This window comes from Microtus oregoni, unplaced genomic scaffold (assembly GCF_018167655.1).
Source record: "Microtus oregoni isolate MIOR12 unplaced genomic scaffold, Mior012 000054F_ref0000373, whole genome shotgun sequence".
NCBI classification, from domain to species: Eukaryota; Metazoa; Chordata; class Mammalia; order Rodentia; family Cricetidae; genus Microtus; species Microtus oregoni.
The window spans coordinates 6,400,624-6,413,647 of NW_024543830.1; the positions used below are offsets into that span (position 1 = coordinate 6,400,624).

The window sequence follows — 13,024 nt, forward strand, 5'->3', positions numbered from 1 at the left end:
CTGTTTACTCCTCCCACCTATCCTCTAACCAATAAAATGGGCCAGGGCAGTGCCTTTATTAGCCAATGACCTTCCTCCATCATACTTGTGTTTCAAAGGCTTATGTTTAGGAGTATTTACCTCTACCTAAAGTAGCTGACAACTGTTGGTTAACTATTAGTTAATAGTTGTGTTCGCATTTAGGTTACTACTCATTTCCTGACTGGCTTCCTCTCCTTGGAGAATATGGAAAGGGGTAAGGGGAGAAATGGAAGTAAAGACAAAGGCATAATGTCAGAGGAGTCCCTGCGGAAGGGTGATGGAGACATGCAAGATGACAGGAGTGAATCAAATCTGGAGTTGGGATAATATCTTTGAGATTCTAAGTTGAGAAGGAACTCATGTTTGATTGAATCTGTTCTGTTCCTTTTAACCTTCCAGGAACAAGGTTTGTCTTTAGTGTGTAAGTTTGAAGGTAGAATATGGCGTAATTAATGATTAAAATAGCTGTAACAAATATATCCAGGTGTGTTCTACAAGCTTCCAGGACCTTGACATTGGAGGTGGTGGCTGAGAGGGCTTCTTCCTCTCCTGCCCCTCTCTCTCCAGAGCCATTTATTAAGGAGTACACAGTTTTTAAGGTACTTCAAGGTTCTGGGGAGTCTTGTGTATCAGTCTAGGTAGGCAGAAAGGAGGCCAAGAGAGTTGGAGCTCTTCCAAAGAGGAGTCATCCCACTCTTCAGGGATGCTGTCCCTATAGAAAGCAAGTACGGGCTGCAAGGTTTAGTGGGAAGATGAGACATTTCACGTCAGTCTCTCTGGTGAAGTGAACTTTCCATCATCCCATCAGGGGGATGGAGAGGAAGATCCCTCATATATGACGTAAGAATGGGAATACATGCTTCCTGTCTGGGAAGTGTGAATTGAGGTAATATGTGCCAGTCATGTAGTCAGTGCCCACACATTTGGTTAAGCCCAATCTCAAACTTGTACTTCCTGTGAGTAAACGCCAGTTCTAGGTTCCATTTGTGATCTGGATGTGCCGAGCCTGGCTATGGAAGGGAAATCATAACAACGCCCAATAACAGAAAGATGCTGTCTTCGTGTAAGGCATTGCAATATTTATTGCTATTTCAGTTGAGCTTCATGGGGTTTTCTCAAAGGCAGGATGTGACACAAAACTTAAGAGTGGAAAGAAACCAATACTGAGATCTAGGTGACAGGAAATTGCAAGTGTCAAAGCCTTTAGTCACAACAGCTGAGGCACAGCAGCTCCCATGTCACAGGGTAGGTGCTAAAGGGAGAAAGTCTGGGGCTGGGCCAGTGACTGGCAAAGCTTCTGGTGACTTGAGAAAGACACTATGTTGATCTCTATGTCAAAGGAGGCAATAGGACCTGTGTTGTACCTTTGTCCCTTCTGTAGGACCTGACAAATATTTTCTGATGGCACTCAGGGACATGTCCCTGCCATTGTCACATCACTGAGTCTTTGTGTTCAGTGTCCCCTTGTGCTGCTCCACTAGTGACCCAATCCACTCCGAAGTTTTCTCCCTGGCTTCCTCCCAACTGACAGGTGGCTCATAGCCCAGATCTCGCTGAGCTTTCTTGTAGGAGAAGGTGAACACACTATTTGACAGTGTGATCCTGTGACGATTTAAGGGAGGCCGGTAGTTGTAGATTGGACGCAGCAGGAAGCTCACAGCTTCGAGCAGGAAGGCAAGCCAGTACAGCAGGGGCAGGGGAGGGCACCAGCTAGAATCATGGTGGAAACCCCATTTCTTGCTCAGATTGTAATTTAAATCATCATAGCTTTGGTGAGGAGTGTCATCTGAGATATAATAGAACTGTCCTTGGATGTTTGGTGACTTCTTAGGGTCTCGTAGGCCCCTGGCAGCCAGAACGTGTGCCCAGGCCACATTGCCTACGTATACTGGGTTGGCTATGGAGAATTTGCCCCAAACATCCAGAGTACCACTATTTTTGAGAGCCCTGATCATTGGGATAGAAAGAAATGGACTTTTCTCCCCATAGATGTACATAGGCCTTAAGGCACAAGTATGTAAAGTGCCGCCATCTTTCAGGGTGCGCCCATTGGCTGCCAGCACTGCCTTCTCAGCCATCTTTTTGCTGTATGGGTATGGATCAGACCATTTATTTTCACGTTGTTCTTGCTCATGGCCATTCAGGACGATCTCCTTGTAGGAGTTGGGCCCTGCAACATCAACCGAGCTGGTGTAGATGAAGGCTGGCACACTAGCCCGAACACAGGCCTCCAACAGGTTCTGGGTACCTAAGCACAGACAACACATCGTCAGGGTCACAAAATCAACAAAGGAGTCCACATGATTCCTGTTCCTTTCCACCCTAATCCCAGCTCCCTCCTGCATTCTTTGCTGTTCCTGGATCAGCAGGGGCCTGGGCTCACGAGCAATAAAAACAGGAAAATGGTGACATGTGCTATCTGCTCATCCTAGTTTCTAGCCTTCCAGCCTTTACAGATCTCTGTCTTTCTCTGCCTGCGAACTTTGATTCTGGTGAAGAAGAAAGGCTTTCTAGTCTGTACTTTGGCAACATAGCTTTAAGAATGAGAATTTGCTGCTTGTATCATTTCATTGTTTTCTCTTGAGCCTGCTGGAGAACTGAAAAAGAATGTGTATCTACTGCTGGTCGTTCCTGTAATGGCAGAATACTATAGACATAGTGCAAACCTGCAGATCCTGGAGGAGAGACAAGGACACCATCCCGTGAGGAAGGAATGTCCTGGGCAAGGATTTATTATTACTATTACCATTTACCTATTTATTAATAAGTCCTTCTGCAACTTGATTTCCTGAAGAAATCACTTCATTATCTTAAGTTAAATATATTTCCTAATTAAATTTGGACTTTGATGATTAAATTTTTGAGGGGGGTGGTGGAATAGCATTGATTGTGAAATATTTTCCCCATCTGTGACAATGATTTAGTAAAATAATGCTTTAATCACTAGCCCCGTTATTTCACATTCCTGCTGGGAAATGCAACAGGTAATTGTTATAGGTGAGAGATGGTTGAGGAACACCAGAGGCTTTTGACACCTTCTTACACATATGTGTGTGTCATGTCAGGGACATGGAGGTCGATTCTAAACTGGAAACGCTTTTTTTAGATGTTCCTGGAAATTCTAAACCTATTATTTTCTTTTGTAAAGGAGTATTGGAGCAACCAAATGAAAAATCAGCATAAGGAACACACAGGGGGACTTTGCAGAGGGTGTAATGGTCATAGAGAAATTGGTCCTCGGAGCTCAGAGTGAGAACAGTTCAGAGAAATCCTATGCAAACTTTCCTGTTTCACCCTAACTTAAATTTTTAAGCCATGATGTAGAAAGGCCCACCAAGTACGCGGAATTACCCACGTCCTCCAGAGGAGATCCACAGTGGCCTGAGAAGTTAGTGCTAAAGACACAGAAAATAATGGCTCCTAAGTAAACAAAGTGGCCAGGGGCGTGCTGGGTCATTCTTCCTTGCCGACATCTGTGGAGAAGCTTTCCTATAGTCTGTGCAGGGAACACCTTCCTTCAGGTGGACAGGGCGGCTCTCCCAGAACTAAAATAACACACACTGGGCTGTCTAACACCTGTCGGGTCTGGATCTGACCTGCAAGGGGGCCAGAAGGAAAAGAATTTGGACTTGGAGTCCAGTGTGCTGGCTTGGAGGAGGAGAGCTGCTTTTCTGGCACTTGAAAGGACATGAGTGTGACTTTAAATCTTCAGTCTCTTACTGTCTCTGGGGTCTTGATTGTGCTCCTTTTCCTCTCAGCCTGTTTTCCTCACCGAAACTGTAGGGACTAGGGTTCAGCTGGATGGCAAATCACTTAAGAGCACGGATTGCTCTTTCATGGGATCTGAGTTCAATTCCTTGTACCCACATGGCCACTCACAACCTCCATAACACCAATTCTAGGGTATCTGATGCTCTTTGCTTACCCCATGGGCAGCCCACCCATGCAAATGGTGCTCAGACCTGCATGCAAACACAAACTAAAAATAAAACAGAAAGTGAAAGAAATAGCGAGACTAGCAGCTATGGCTCTGCTCTCTGAAAGAAGTGAGCAAGGATAGCAAAGTACGGGTCCCGCTTCCCTCCCTCCCCCCGGGCAAACTTGTTTTTCTGTTTTCATTTTCCCACTCACTCCGCATCTTCCTGAGGTACTGTACCTTTCAGATTGATATCCATGATGGTCTGTCTGGGAATGACACCCGAGACGTCAATGACGGCCGCAGTATGAATGACAACAGAGATGCCCTGGCAGGCTCTCTGCAGGCACTGGGCATCCAGAATGTCTCCCTCCAGCACGGTCACCTTGGCTTTTGTCTGCAGCTCTGAGAAACACAAAGCAGCTCATTGGGAAACCCTCCTGCTCGGAATGGAAGTTTCCTGACACAGTGTCAGTTGCCCAGGCCTTCAAGGGCAGCCAAAGCGAGGGGATCCTGGGAAGGAGGCCTTTCTACTGAAGGAACAATAGATGCACAGCAGTCAGAATGCAGCATTTGGAGGGAAGGAGGGAGCATCGTTTCCACCCCCATCCTTTTGTGGAAATGAATCCGAGCAGGAAGATGTCATTTGTGCTTTGCACATGAAAACAGAGTTATGGAAACTCAAACTCATTAAACCGATCAGAGAAGTGGTGGTAGTCAGACGTAAAAAGGGAGAAGTAGGGTTTGATTGACAGAAAAGGGGAATCACTTGTGGATTTGGACTGAGGAAGACGCAGAGGCAGAGTCCTGAGTGGGAAGCTGTAACAGCGGTCTCAGGTTGTGAATATCCAGGCATGAAGACGTTAAGAGTAACCCGGATAAGGAACAGGTTACTCAGACTGTGTCCTCCAGAGCTCCAGTGAGGAGGACCCACAAGAGGGAGGCACAAAGATGGAAAATTCAGGCCCACTCTGATAGGACTCGATGCTTTCTGGGTCTGTGCTGAGTCCAAATGGAGAGTCAGATCAATTACAAGGGGAAACTTGAGGGGGAAAGAGAGAACTCAGAATGGGCTCCAATGATAGGTGTTATTGAATGACTGTCAGCATATGGCAGATGTCAGAAGTGTGCACTGCACACAAGTCACCCCCTAAGAGACCTGCATTGCAGACAGGAAGCCAGGGCAGCGGATCAGGCACTATCTGCAGGCTTCTCTAACACCCACACGATACTGGCCATCATGCCATCAGCTGAATTATGAGCAACGTGACGTGGGCAACCTACACCCATTCCTGACACTGAGCCTCTACTTCCCTGCAGGGTTATCTTGCTACACTTTCAAACCAGACCTTGGCCTTGCCCCAGGGACCGTGATAACAGCAAAGAATTAAGAGCTGCTCCTCCGGCAAAGTCTGCAGGCATTTTCTTTGTCAAGATGAAGGGTGGAGAGGAGCAGAGGAATTCAGGGGGGCACCTATGACCTTGCTCGCCCTACCCAGGTTCTGATTCTGTCCTTTATACTGCTCTGTGTGTGTTTTCTCTGCCATAGTCTCTCACTCTCTGCTGTCTGTCTCTCCTTCACTCGCAGATTCTACATACACACACACACACACACACACATTTCCAATTCAATGGGAGAAAGCTAAATGGCTTTTCTCTGTAAAACAAAATGAGAAAAGGAACAGCTAAGACCAGTAGGAAGGCAGTGATCTATTTATAAGGTCTCCAACCCCATGACATTGCTTATGCTGTGGAGCCGTAGGCAAATCTGCGGTAGCACAAATCTACAAATCTATAATGCACTTTAAAAAAGAGAGAACGGATGTGAGATTTCCAAATGGGAAGAAGGCCAGAGGCCTGGAGGTCCATCAGTTACCCCCATAACCACCTTGTGTAGATCTGGGACAAGCCAGATGACGGCCTTGTTGCATGGTGTATTTTATGCTGTGTCGTTGTGAGTCTTCCTGATGAGCGTGAGCACGGGAGAAGCATTGGGCTCCAAGTGCTCCATATTTGCTAAACACCAAGCCCTCTCAATGCCCAGTCAGCATTCACTGCTGTCACACAAACAGAGCCTCTGGTTTACTTACTGGCGAATTCCTCCCTGGTTTCTGGTCTGAAGACTTTGTCCAGGGCCCTGATCTCCTGCAGCTCTTCCTCCTGAGTCAACATGCAGATGACCCTTTGGCCCAGAAACCCTCCTGCTCCTGTCACCAGACAGCTCCACCCTGGCATGGTCAACACAGGAAGCAGACTGCAGAGGGAGCAGGTGCGATGTAGGAGACCCTAGAAAGGGCTGGAAAGAGAGGTGCGATGAAACCCGTTTTCCAGTAGTCCCTCAGATTCGCTCTATCCGATTTTTGCAGACACTCGATGTCCTCACCAGCACTGAGGGACTACGGTAAATGTGGTGCCCCAACCTTCTAAACTGCTAATAAGTGAGCGGAAAATTAGGCTGCTGGTTGTCTCAGCCCACAGGACCCGCATTTTATGCTCTGATCTCTTGATTCATCTTACCTTGACTTATGCCCACTTTGAGATCATTATTTGTTTTTCTCTATGGTTTCTTCCTCCGCTGGAGACTGATAAATGTTACGGCCTTTATGCTTGACCCTGGAAGAAAAGCCTGCTTCAAGGCTATATTGTGATAAAGACTTTATTTTGCTTGGATGTGTGCGCACGTCTTACAGGAGTATTGACGACATACAAAGGACCAATAGACATAAAATACTGAAGAATTTTAGAAAAAATGAGGGGAACGGTGGTGCATGTCTTTAATTCCAGCAATTTGGAGGTAGAGTCAGGTGGATCTCTGTGAGTTCATGGCCAGGCTAATTCACAGAAGGAGTTCCAGCTGGATAACCCTGTCTCTAACAAAACCAAAAAGAACCAAACAAAAATAATTAGACTAGATACAACCAATTACTAGGTGGCATCTCAGGATCATTATATGAAAGTTTTTTTAAACCAGAATTTGAATTTGTTTCATGAATACCTACAAGGTATCCCAGTAAGCATTTATTGAGACTACTTTAATATTCTTTATTAAGAGTATTTATTTCTTAGAATAATTTGTATGACTTTATTAATAATATTTATAATAATGACTTAATAAAGTCATACAAATAGCTACAAGTTAACAAACTTTATTAGAAAGGACAAGCGCAGAGACTTCTCACTTCAGACTGTAGGAAATGGTAATTGCAGACAGCCCCGAAGAAGTGTCTGAGTGTGACCCCAGTAGGTCAGAACCATGGTAGGACAGCTTCAAGGGTTGTGTAACCTTGGAGTTGGATCTTGGAATCTTTAAACAGTGAGGAAAAAAATCCAAGAAAATACAGATTAAAAAGTTCACTTAAAGCAGTGGGGATGTTCTGTGCCTGTGTTTCAAGAATTCTGGGAATCAAGGGGATTACTTTTTAACTTGGAGACCGATTCCCAGTACAGATAATGGGTTTTCCGTCAACAAAAAAGCCAATGGTTCACACAATGGACTGGAGTTCAGGGTGTGAACTTAAACTAGAATAAATAGATAAGCCTCCAGATGCAATGGTGGAGTTTGTTCCGTGAAGTAAGCACGTCTGAAAAGAATGCCAACCTTGGCAGATTCTTTTGTCTCTAGCTTTGAGTACGACAAGGAATGCCCATCCTTGCTTGCAAACGTTAGAAACTTGCAGTGGTAGCACTTTTACTCATTAAGTAATGCACAGAGATTCCAAAATCTTCGTCCCAAGACCTTTGGGCTCTCATTGAAGGAGGTGAGTTAACAGCAGCCACTTTCTTAAGTGGCTGTGGTCACAAGAGAGATTGTACGCGTATGCCACAGTGGCTCTCCTCATGGGGGCTTGTACTAGTTTGAAGTGAAGGTAGTAGGGGTACTTCTGAAGCCTGCAGCTCAGAGTACTCCAGCACCCTGCATGTGCTACTTGGGACATGGCTCTTTTCTCTACCTTTAGAACCGGTGGGTGTGAACACACGCCAAAATGGCCAGAGAGTAGGCTGTTCAGGTCGGTCAGTCTTCACATGGATACCCCCCCACACACACACATGCACATACATACACACACACACACACACACACACACACACACAGAGAGAGAGAGAGAGAGAGAGAGAGAGAGAGAGAGAGAGAGAGAGAAAACATGTCCACTACCCCAGAAAACTCCTCCCTGCCTTTTTACAGAGCAGACTGTCTCTACCCAGTCTACTGCAGAGAGGATGACCATCTGATTTTGACCATGAACTTCTCATTATATTCCCATATCCTGACAGTTTTTTCTAAGCTACTTTTGATTTTTGATATATGTTGAAATATACAAACAAAACTAAAATTCAGCTTTGTTCGTAGAGTGCAAAAAAGAAAACTTGATTTTTCTCCAGTTTGTCTATTTCCTTATTTCATTTGTTTCTTTTGTTTTTATTATTTGCATCTGGTGATTTAATTTGGACTTTCTCTCTTCTTTTTTCTGACATCTTATGGTAATACCTTAGCTGATTAAAGCCTTCTTCAACTGTAATCCGCACTCAGTGAATCTGTTTCCTACTGTCCCAAGTAGTCCTTTCCTTCACTCAGGTATTGTTTACAAGTGTGTTTCTTATGCTATAGAAGTGAGGAGCTTTCTTAGCTTTATTGCTATTGGTTCTTAATTCAGTAGTCATGTGACCATAACATGATTGCTGAGTGTTTTTTGACTCTTTGATGCTTATTGAGGTTTTTTTTTAAAGGATGTGTTTTCTGAAATGGTTGGAGCTAACTTTTATTTGAAGAGTTTCACATTCCACTTTGGACCACCTCCTTGCCATTTTGTCGATGTTTTTCTCTTCTGTCCTGGGTCCTGAATCCCTGAGCTTCAGACACACTTGCTCAGGGAAGGATGACCCTGTGTATCATGCAGCTCTTAGTTAAGGGGCTTTCTTCTGATGACCTCTTCAGGCTTTCTCAGCACCCCTCTAGGTGAATTGCACCTTTGCCAGGTATAGCTAATGTCATAGCGTACCTTAAAGACTCCTCCGTTGCCCTAAGACTAGGGAATTAATTCTGTAGTTCTAATTATTTCTGTAGCAGTGTCAGAGGCTGGGAGATCTAAGCAACTTCTCCCCTCGGAAACCTCTTGAGCTGGTCTTCTACATACGGTACATGTTACTCTCAGCAGTACTGCCTTCTGAGCTCCTACTTCATTCCAGGGTTGGAGCACTACCCTTCTTTGTTACATTTTGTATGAAGAAAGCACAACCAGAGAAGTTTTACTAACAGAGGAACACTTCGGCTGGTACTGCTAGGTAGTCCGGGCTGCATGTATTAGCTGTCCACAGGGAAGATATGGGGAAAAGTAGCACTCAGTATCTGGAGTTCTTGAGACTTGTGGAAAAATTTCCCCTCTTTTCCATCAGTTTTGAATGATTGTGTCCCTGTCTTCTAATGCTCTAGAGAGGCAAATTTGGAAAGGAGCAATCTAGGACAGGTTTTTAAGCTATAGGACTAAATGGAATAGTCTAAAAATAGGCATTGATAAAAGTGCTAAATCTCAAGATAGAATCCTGGACAGACATATCAAGATTCAGAGCCTGATCAGAGGCACAAGAGCCAGTCAAGGAGAATGAATAGGAGATGGGAGGTGGAGGACAATGAAGATGACACAACACCATGGAAGTCAAGACAAAAAAAGAGTGCTTTCAGCCAGAGAGATGGCTCAGTGTTTCTGTGTGTACAGTGATCTTCTGGAGGACTTGAGTTTGGTTTGTAACACCCATGTTAGGTGAGTCACTGTGTCCTGTGACCCCGTTCTAGGGTTTTCTGTTCTCTCTTCTAGCCTCCATGTATATCTGCATACATGTGGCAGCACATGCACATAATATACATACATAAAATAAAGGAAATTTTAGGGAAAGGAAGAGTGTCTCTAAGAGGAGTGTGCTGGGTGTCATTAAGGTGTCTAATTCAAGAAGACAGAGTTGGCTGTTGGTTTAGGTAATGTCAAGCTCATTATTAGAGCAATGTCCTCAAGAAGTTGGGGTGAAATCCACTTGGAAACCAACAACAAATTTATCTGGGTAGGAGGAGCAGATAAAAAAAAATGAAGGAAATGAACAAATGCGCAAAAATCTGATTTAAGAATTTGTATGTTGAAGATCTCGGTTTAAAAAAAAACTTTTGAAGGCCAAAGTGTCAAAGTTTTGTTCTTATCATGAAGCTTTTAAATCTGAGTTATTCTTTTAACCAGTACCTAGCTCCTAGTATTGTAGGTGGCCAAAATGAATCATAGAGAATAGGAATTCAACACAAAGGGAATGTTGGCTTTGGGAACAGCATGTTCATTAGTAATTTGACAGCAACATCTTCCATGAAAGGTTGTTCTGCAAGTCTTGGATGTTTGGGATGTTGTGCTGGCTAGTTTATAAGACAACTTGACATAAGTTATAGTCATCTGACAGGAAGAAACTTCGATTGAATAATAATGCCTTTATAAGATTTGGCTTTAAGCAAGCCTGTTGGGCATTTTCTTAATTAGTAATTGACCTGAGAGGACCCAAGTTCATTGTGAGTGGGTCACCCCTGGGCTGGTAGTTCTGGGTTTTATAAGAAAGCAGTCTGAACAAATCATGAGGAACAAGCCTGTGAGCAGCACTCCTCCGTGGCCTCTGCATCAGCTCTTGCCTCCAGGTTCTTGCCCTATTTAATTCCTTCTCTAACTTCCTTCAGATTATGAACAATGCTGAAGAAGTATAAGCCAAATTGACCCTTTTCTCCACAGTTTGCTTCTAGCCATGGTGTTTTATCACTGCAATAGAAACCCTGAGTAAGACAGAAATTGGTATCAGTATAGTGGAGTATTGCTGTGACAGACCTGACCATGTTTTGGCGAGGATGGTGGAAGGACTTTGAAACTTTGGGCTGCAAAAGCTATTGCATGTTCCAAGTGTGATGAGTTGTTCTATTGGAGCCTGAAAGATAAGAGTGTTGAGAAAAACACAGATAGGGAAGGCTGGCTTACGAAATCCCAGTGGGAAATTTGATAATCTGTGGTTCTGGTTAGCTGGGGCTGAAGAATTGTCTGAGATTAGCAAGAGACCAGAACCACAAAAGTGAAACCTTTGCTTTACTTGGCTAATTGACAATGGGCATCTGGAACTGAGAAATTATCAGTGGTTAAGAAGAGACATGCATGGTTGAGGTAAACACTTGTAGGAGCACACAGAAGCTGTGTCCTAAGGGTGGCCGAGAGTATCTTTTTTTTTCTTTTTTTTTTTTTATTGAGAAAAGGAGAAAAAAAAAAGTTTCCACCTCCTCCCAGCCTCCCATTTCCCTCCCCCTCCTCCCACCCTACGCCCCCTCCTCCCACCCTTCTCCCCCTCCCCCCACTTTTTTCCCCCTCCCTCTCCAGTCCAAAGAGCAGTCAGGGTTTTCTGCCCTGTGGTAAGACCTAGGACCTCCCCCCTCCGTCCATATCTAGGAAGGTGAACATCCAAACTGGCTAGGCTCCCACAAAGTCATCACATTACGTAGGATCAAAACCCCGTGCCATTGTCCTTTGCGTCTCATCAGCCCTCCTATCATCTTTTGCTGGCAGCTGAGTGTTAAGAGTCACTTAGATGGTACTGGTTTTGAAGGCATGAAGGATTTATGGAGAACAGGTGATGTATGACACCGTGTGGCAGGATGGGAGTCCCTGAAGAGAGCCCAGGAGAAGGTGAAGGGCTGGTAGTTCTGGGTTTTATAAGAAAGCAGTCTGATGAACTGGGTCCTCCCATGTCTATTACTAGTTAAGAAAATGCTCAACAGGCTTGCTTAAAGCCAAATCTTATAAAGGCATTTTTTACAATGAAAGTTTTTCCAACTTGTGTCAATAGGAAGGTGGGTGAATAATCAAGAACTCTAGAATATCTTCCTTCTCTTATGAAAAGATTTTATTCTATTTTTTATTAGGAGCATCTGTACTTGGCTATGTGTATGTGAGTTCAGGCATTTGAAGAACCCAGAAGACGAAGTCTGATTCCCTGGAGCTTGTGTTACAGGGAGTTGAGAGTCATCAGACATATGGGTGCTGGGAACAAAATATGGGCCCTCTGAAAGAGGAATGCATGCTCTTAGCAGTTGAACCATCTCTCCAGCCCCCATAATAGTGTTTTTTTTTAAAAAAAAAATCTGTGCACTAACACTTATGAGTAAATAGAAGAAAGAAGTGCAACAAAAATAATAAAAAGTACTGGCTTCATAATTAGCTGTTTGTCACTTGATAGATTCTGTGGAGTAGGCAGTCATGGGCTTTAATTGTGGACCAAATGGTGACTTCACCAGGCTCCCATGGGTATAGCTTCAAACCCATTGCCACATAGACAGCACTGGTTAAACCAGACTCACAAAACAAATACAAAAGGTTTAGCCATGGAAAGGACTTGCAGGGAAGAGAGGGGTACTAAAGGTGGGAAGGAGGGAGGGAAGAGCAAAGAGGTTAGTGTGAAGAGAATGCACTATACACATGCATGACATTGACAGTGACCAAATTTAGTCAGCGTGGAGTTTTAAAAGAAAAATACTCCAAGACTTCAAGACTTCCATTCTAATTGCTGACTGGAACTACTGTCTGAGGGAAAAATAATTTGTGGAAGAAAAGCATTTTCATTCCTGCCTCTAAGATGGTCGTCAGTAGAGCATCAACATTTCAACTCTGTCTGAAGATAGCATAGAGGAGTTAGCATAGAGGAGGATGCATGTGCCTGTTAGTGAAAAGGGAGGCTTAGGGGCATGTCTCTTAAACTTCCCTGTGTACAGCTTGGTTGCCTTTGCTAGGAAGGAATTGGACATGAGGGAAGGGAAGGCTGTGGGTCTAGGTCCTGTCTCCCATCTATGACTCTGCCTGCTAGTTCCCTGGGGAAGACATGGATGTTCTTTTTTTTGTTTTGTTTTGTTTTGTTTTGTTTTGTTTTTTTTGTTTTTTTGTTTTTTCGAGACAGGGTTTCTCTGTGGCTTTGGAGCCTGTCCTGGAACTAGCTCTCTAGACCAGGCTGGTCTCGAACTCACAGAGATCCGCCTACCTCTGCCTCCCGAGTGCTGGGATTAAAGGCGTGCGCCACCATCGCCCGGCTGAC

General features: G+C 44.3%; 1 protein-coding gene and 1 long non-coding RNA gene across 3 annotated transcripts in view; one reads left to right on the forward strand and one right to left on the reverse strand.

Moving 5' to 3' along the window:
* LOC121438018 overlaps nucleotides 1-13,024 on the forward strand; it is a 64,857-nt gene that overhangs the window by 23,604 nt on the left and 28,229 nt on the right. The window lies entirely within an intron of this gene.
* Nucleotides 1,458-6,172, reverse strand: LOC121438017 (3 beta-hydroxysteroid dehydrogenase/Delta 5-->4-isomerase type 1). 2 transcript variants are annotated; one of them, XM_041638196.1, is made up of 3 exons: nucleotides 6,028-6,172; nucleotides 4,178-4,342; nucleotides 1,458-2,269 (listed from the first exon to the last, which is right to left on the reverse strand). In XM_041638196.1, exons 1-3 carry the CDS (start codon nucleotides 6,170-6,172, stop codon nucleotides 1,458-1,460), a joined length of 1,122 nt encoding a protein of 373 aa, XP_041494130.1. The 2 variants fall into 2 exon arrangements, with proteins under 2 accessions (XP_041494130.1, XP_041494131.1); XM_041638197.1 differs by lacking the exon at nucleotides 4,178-4,342.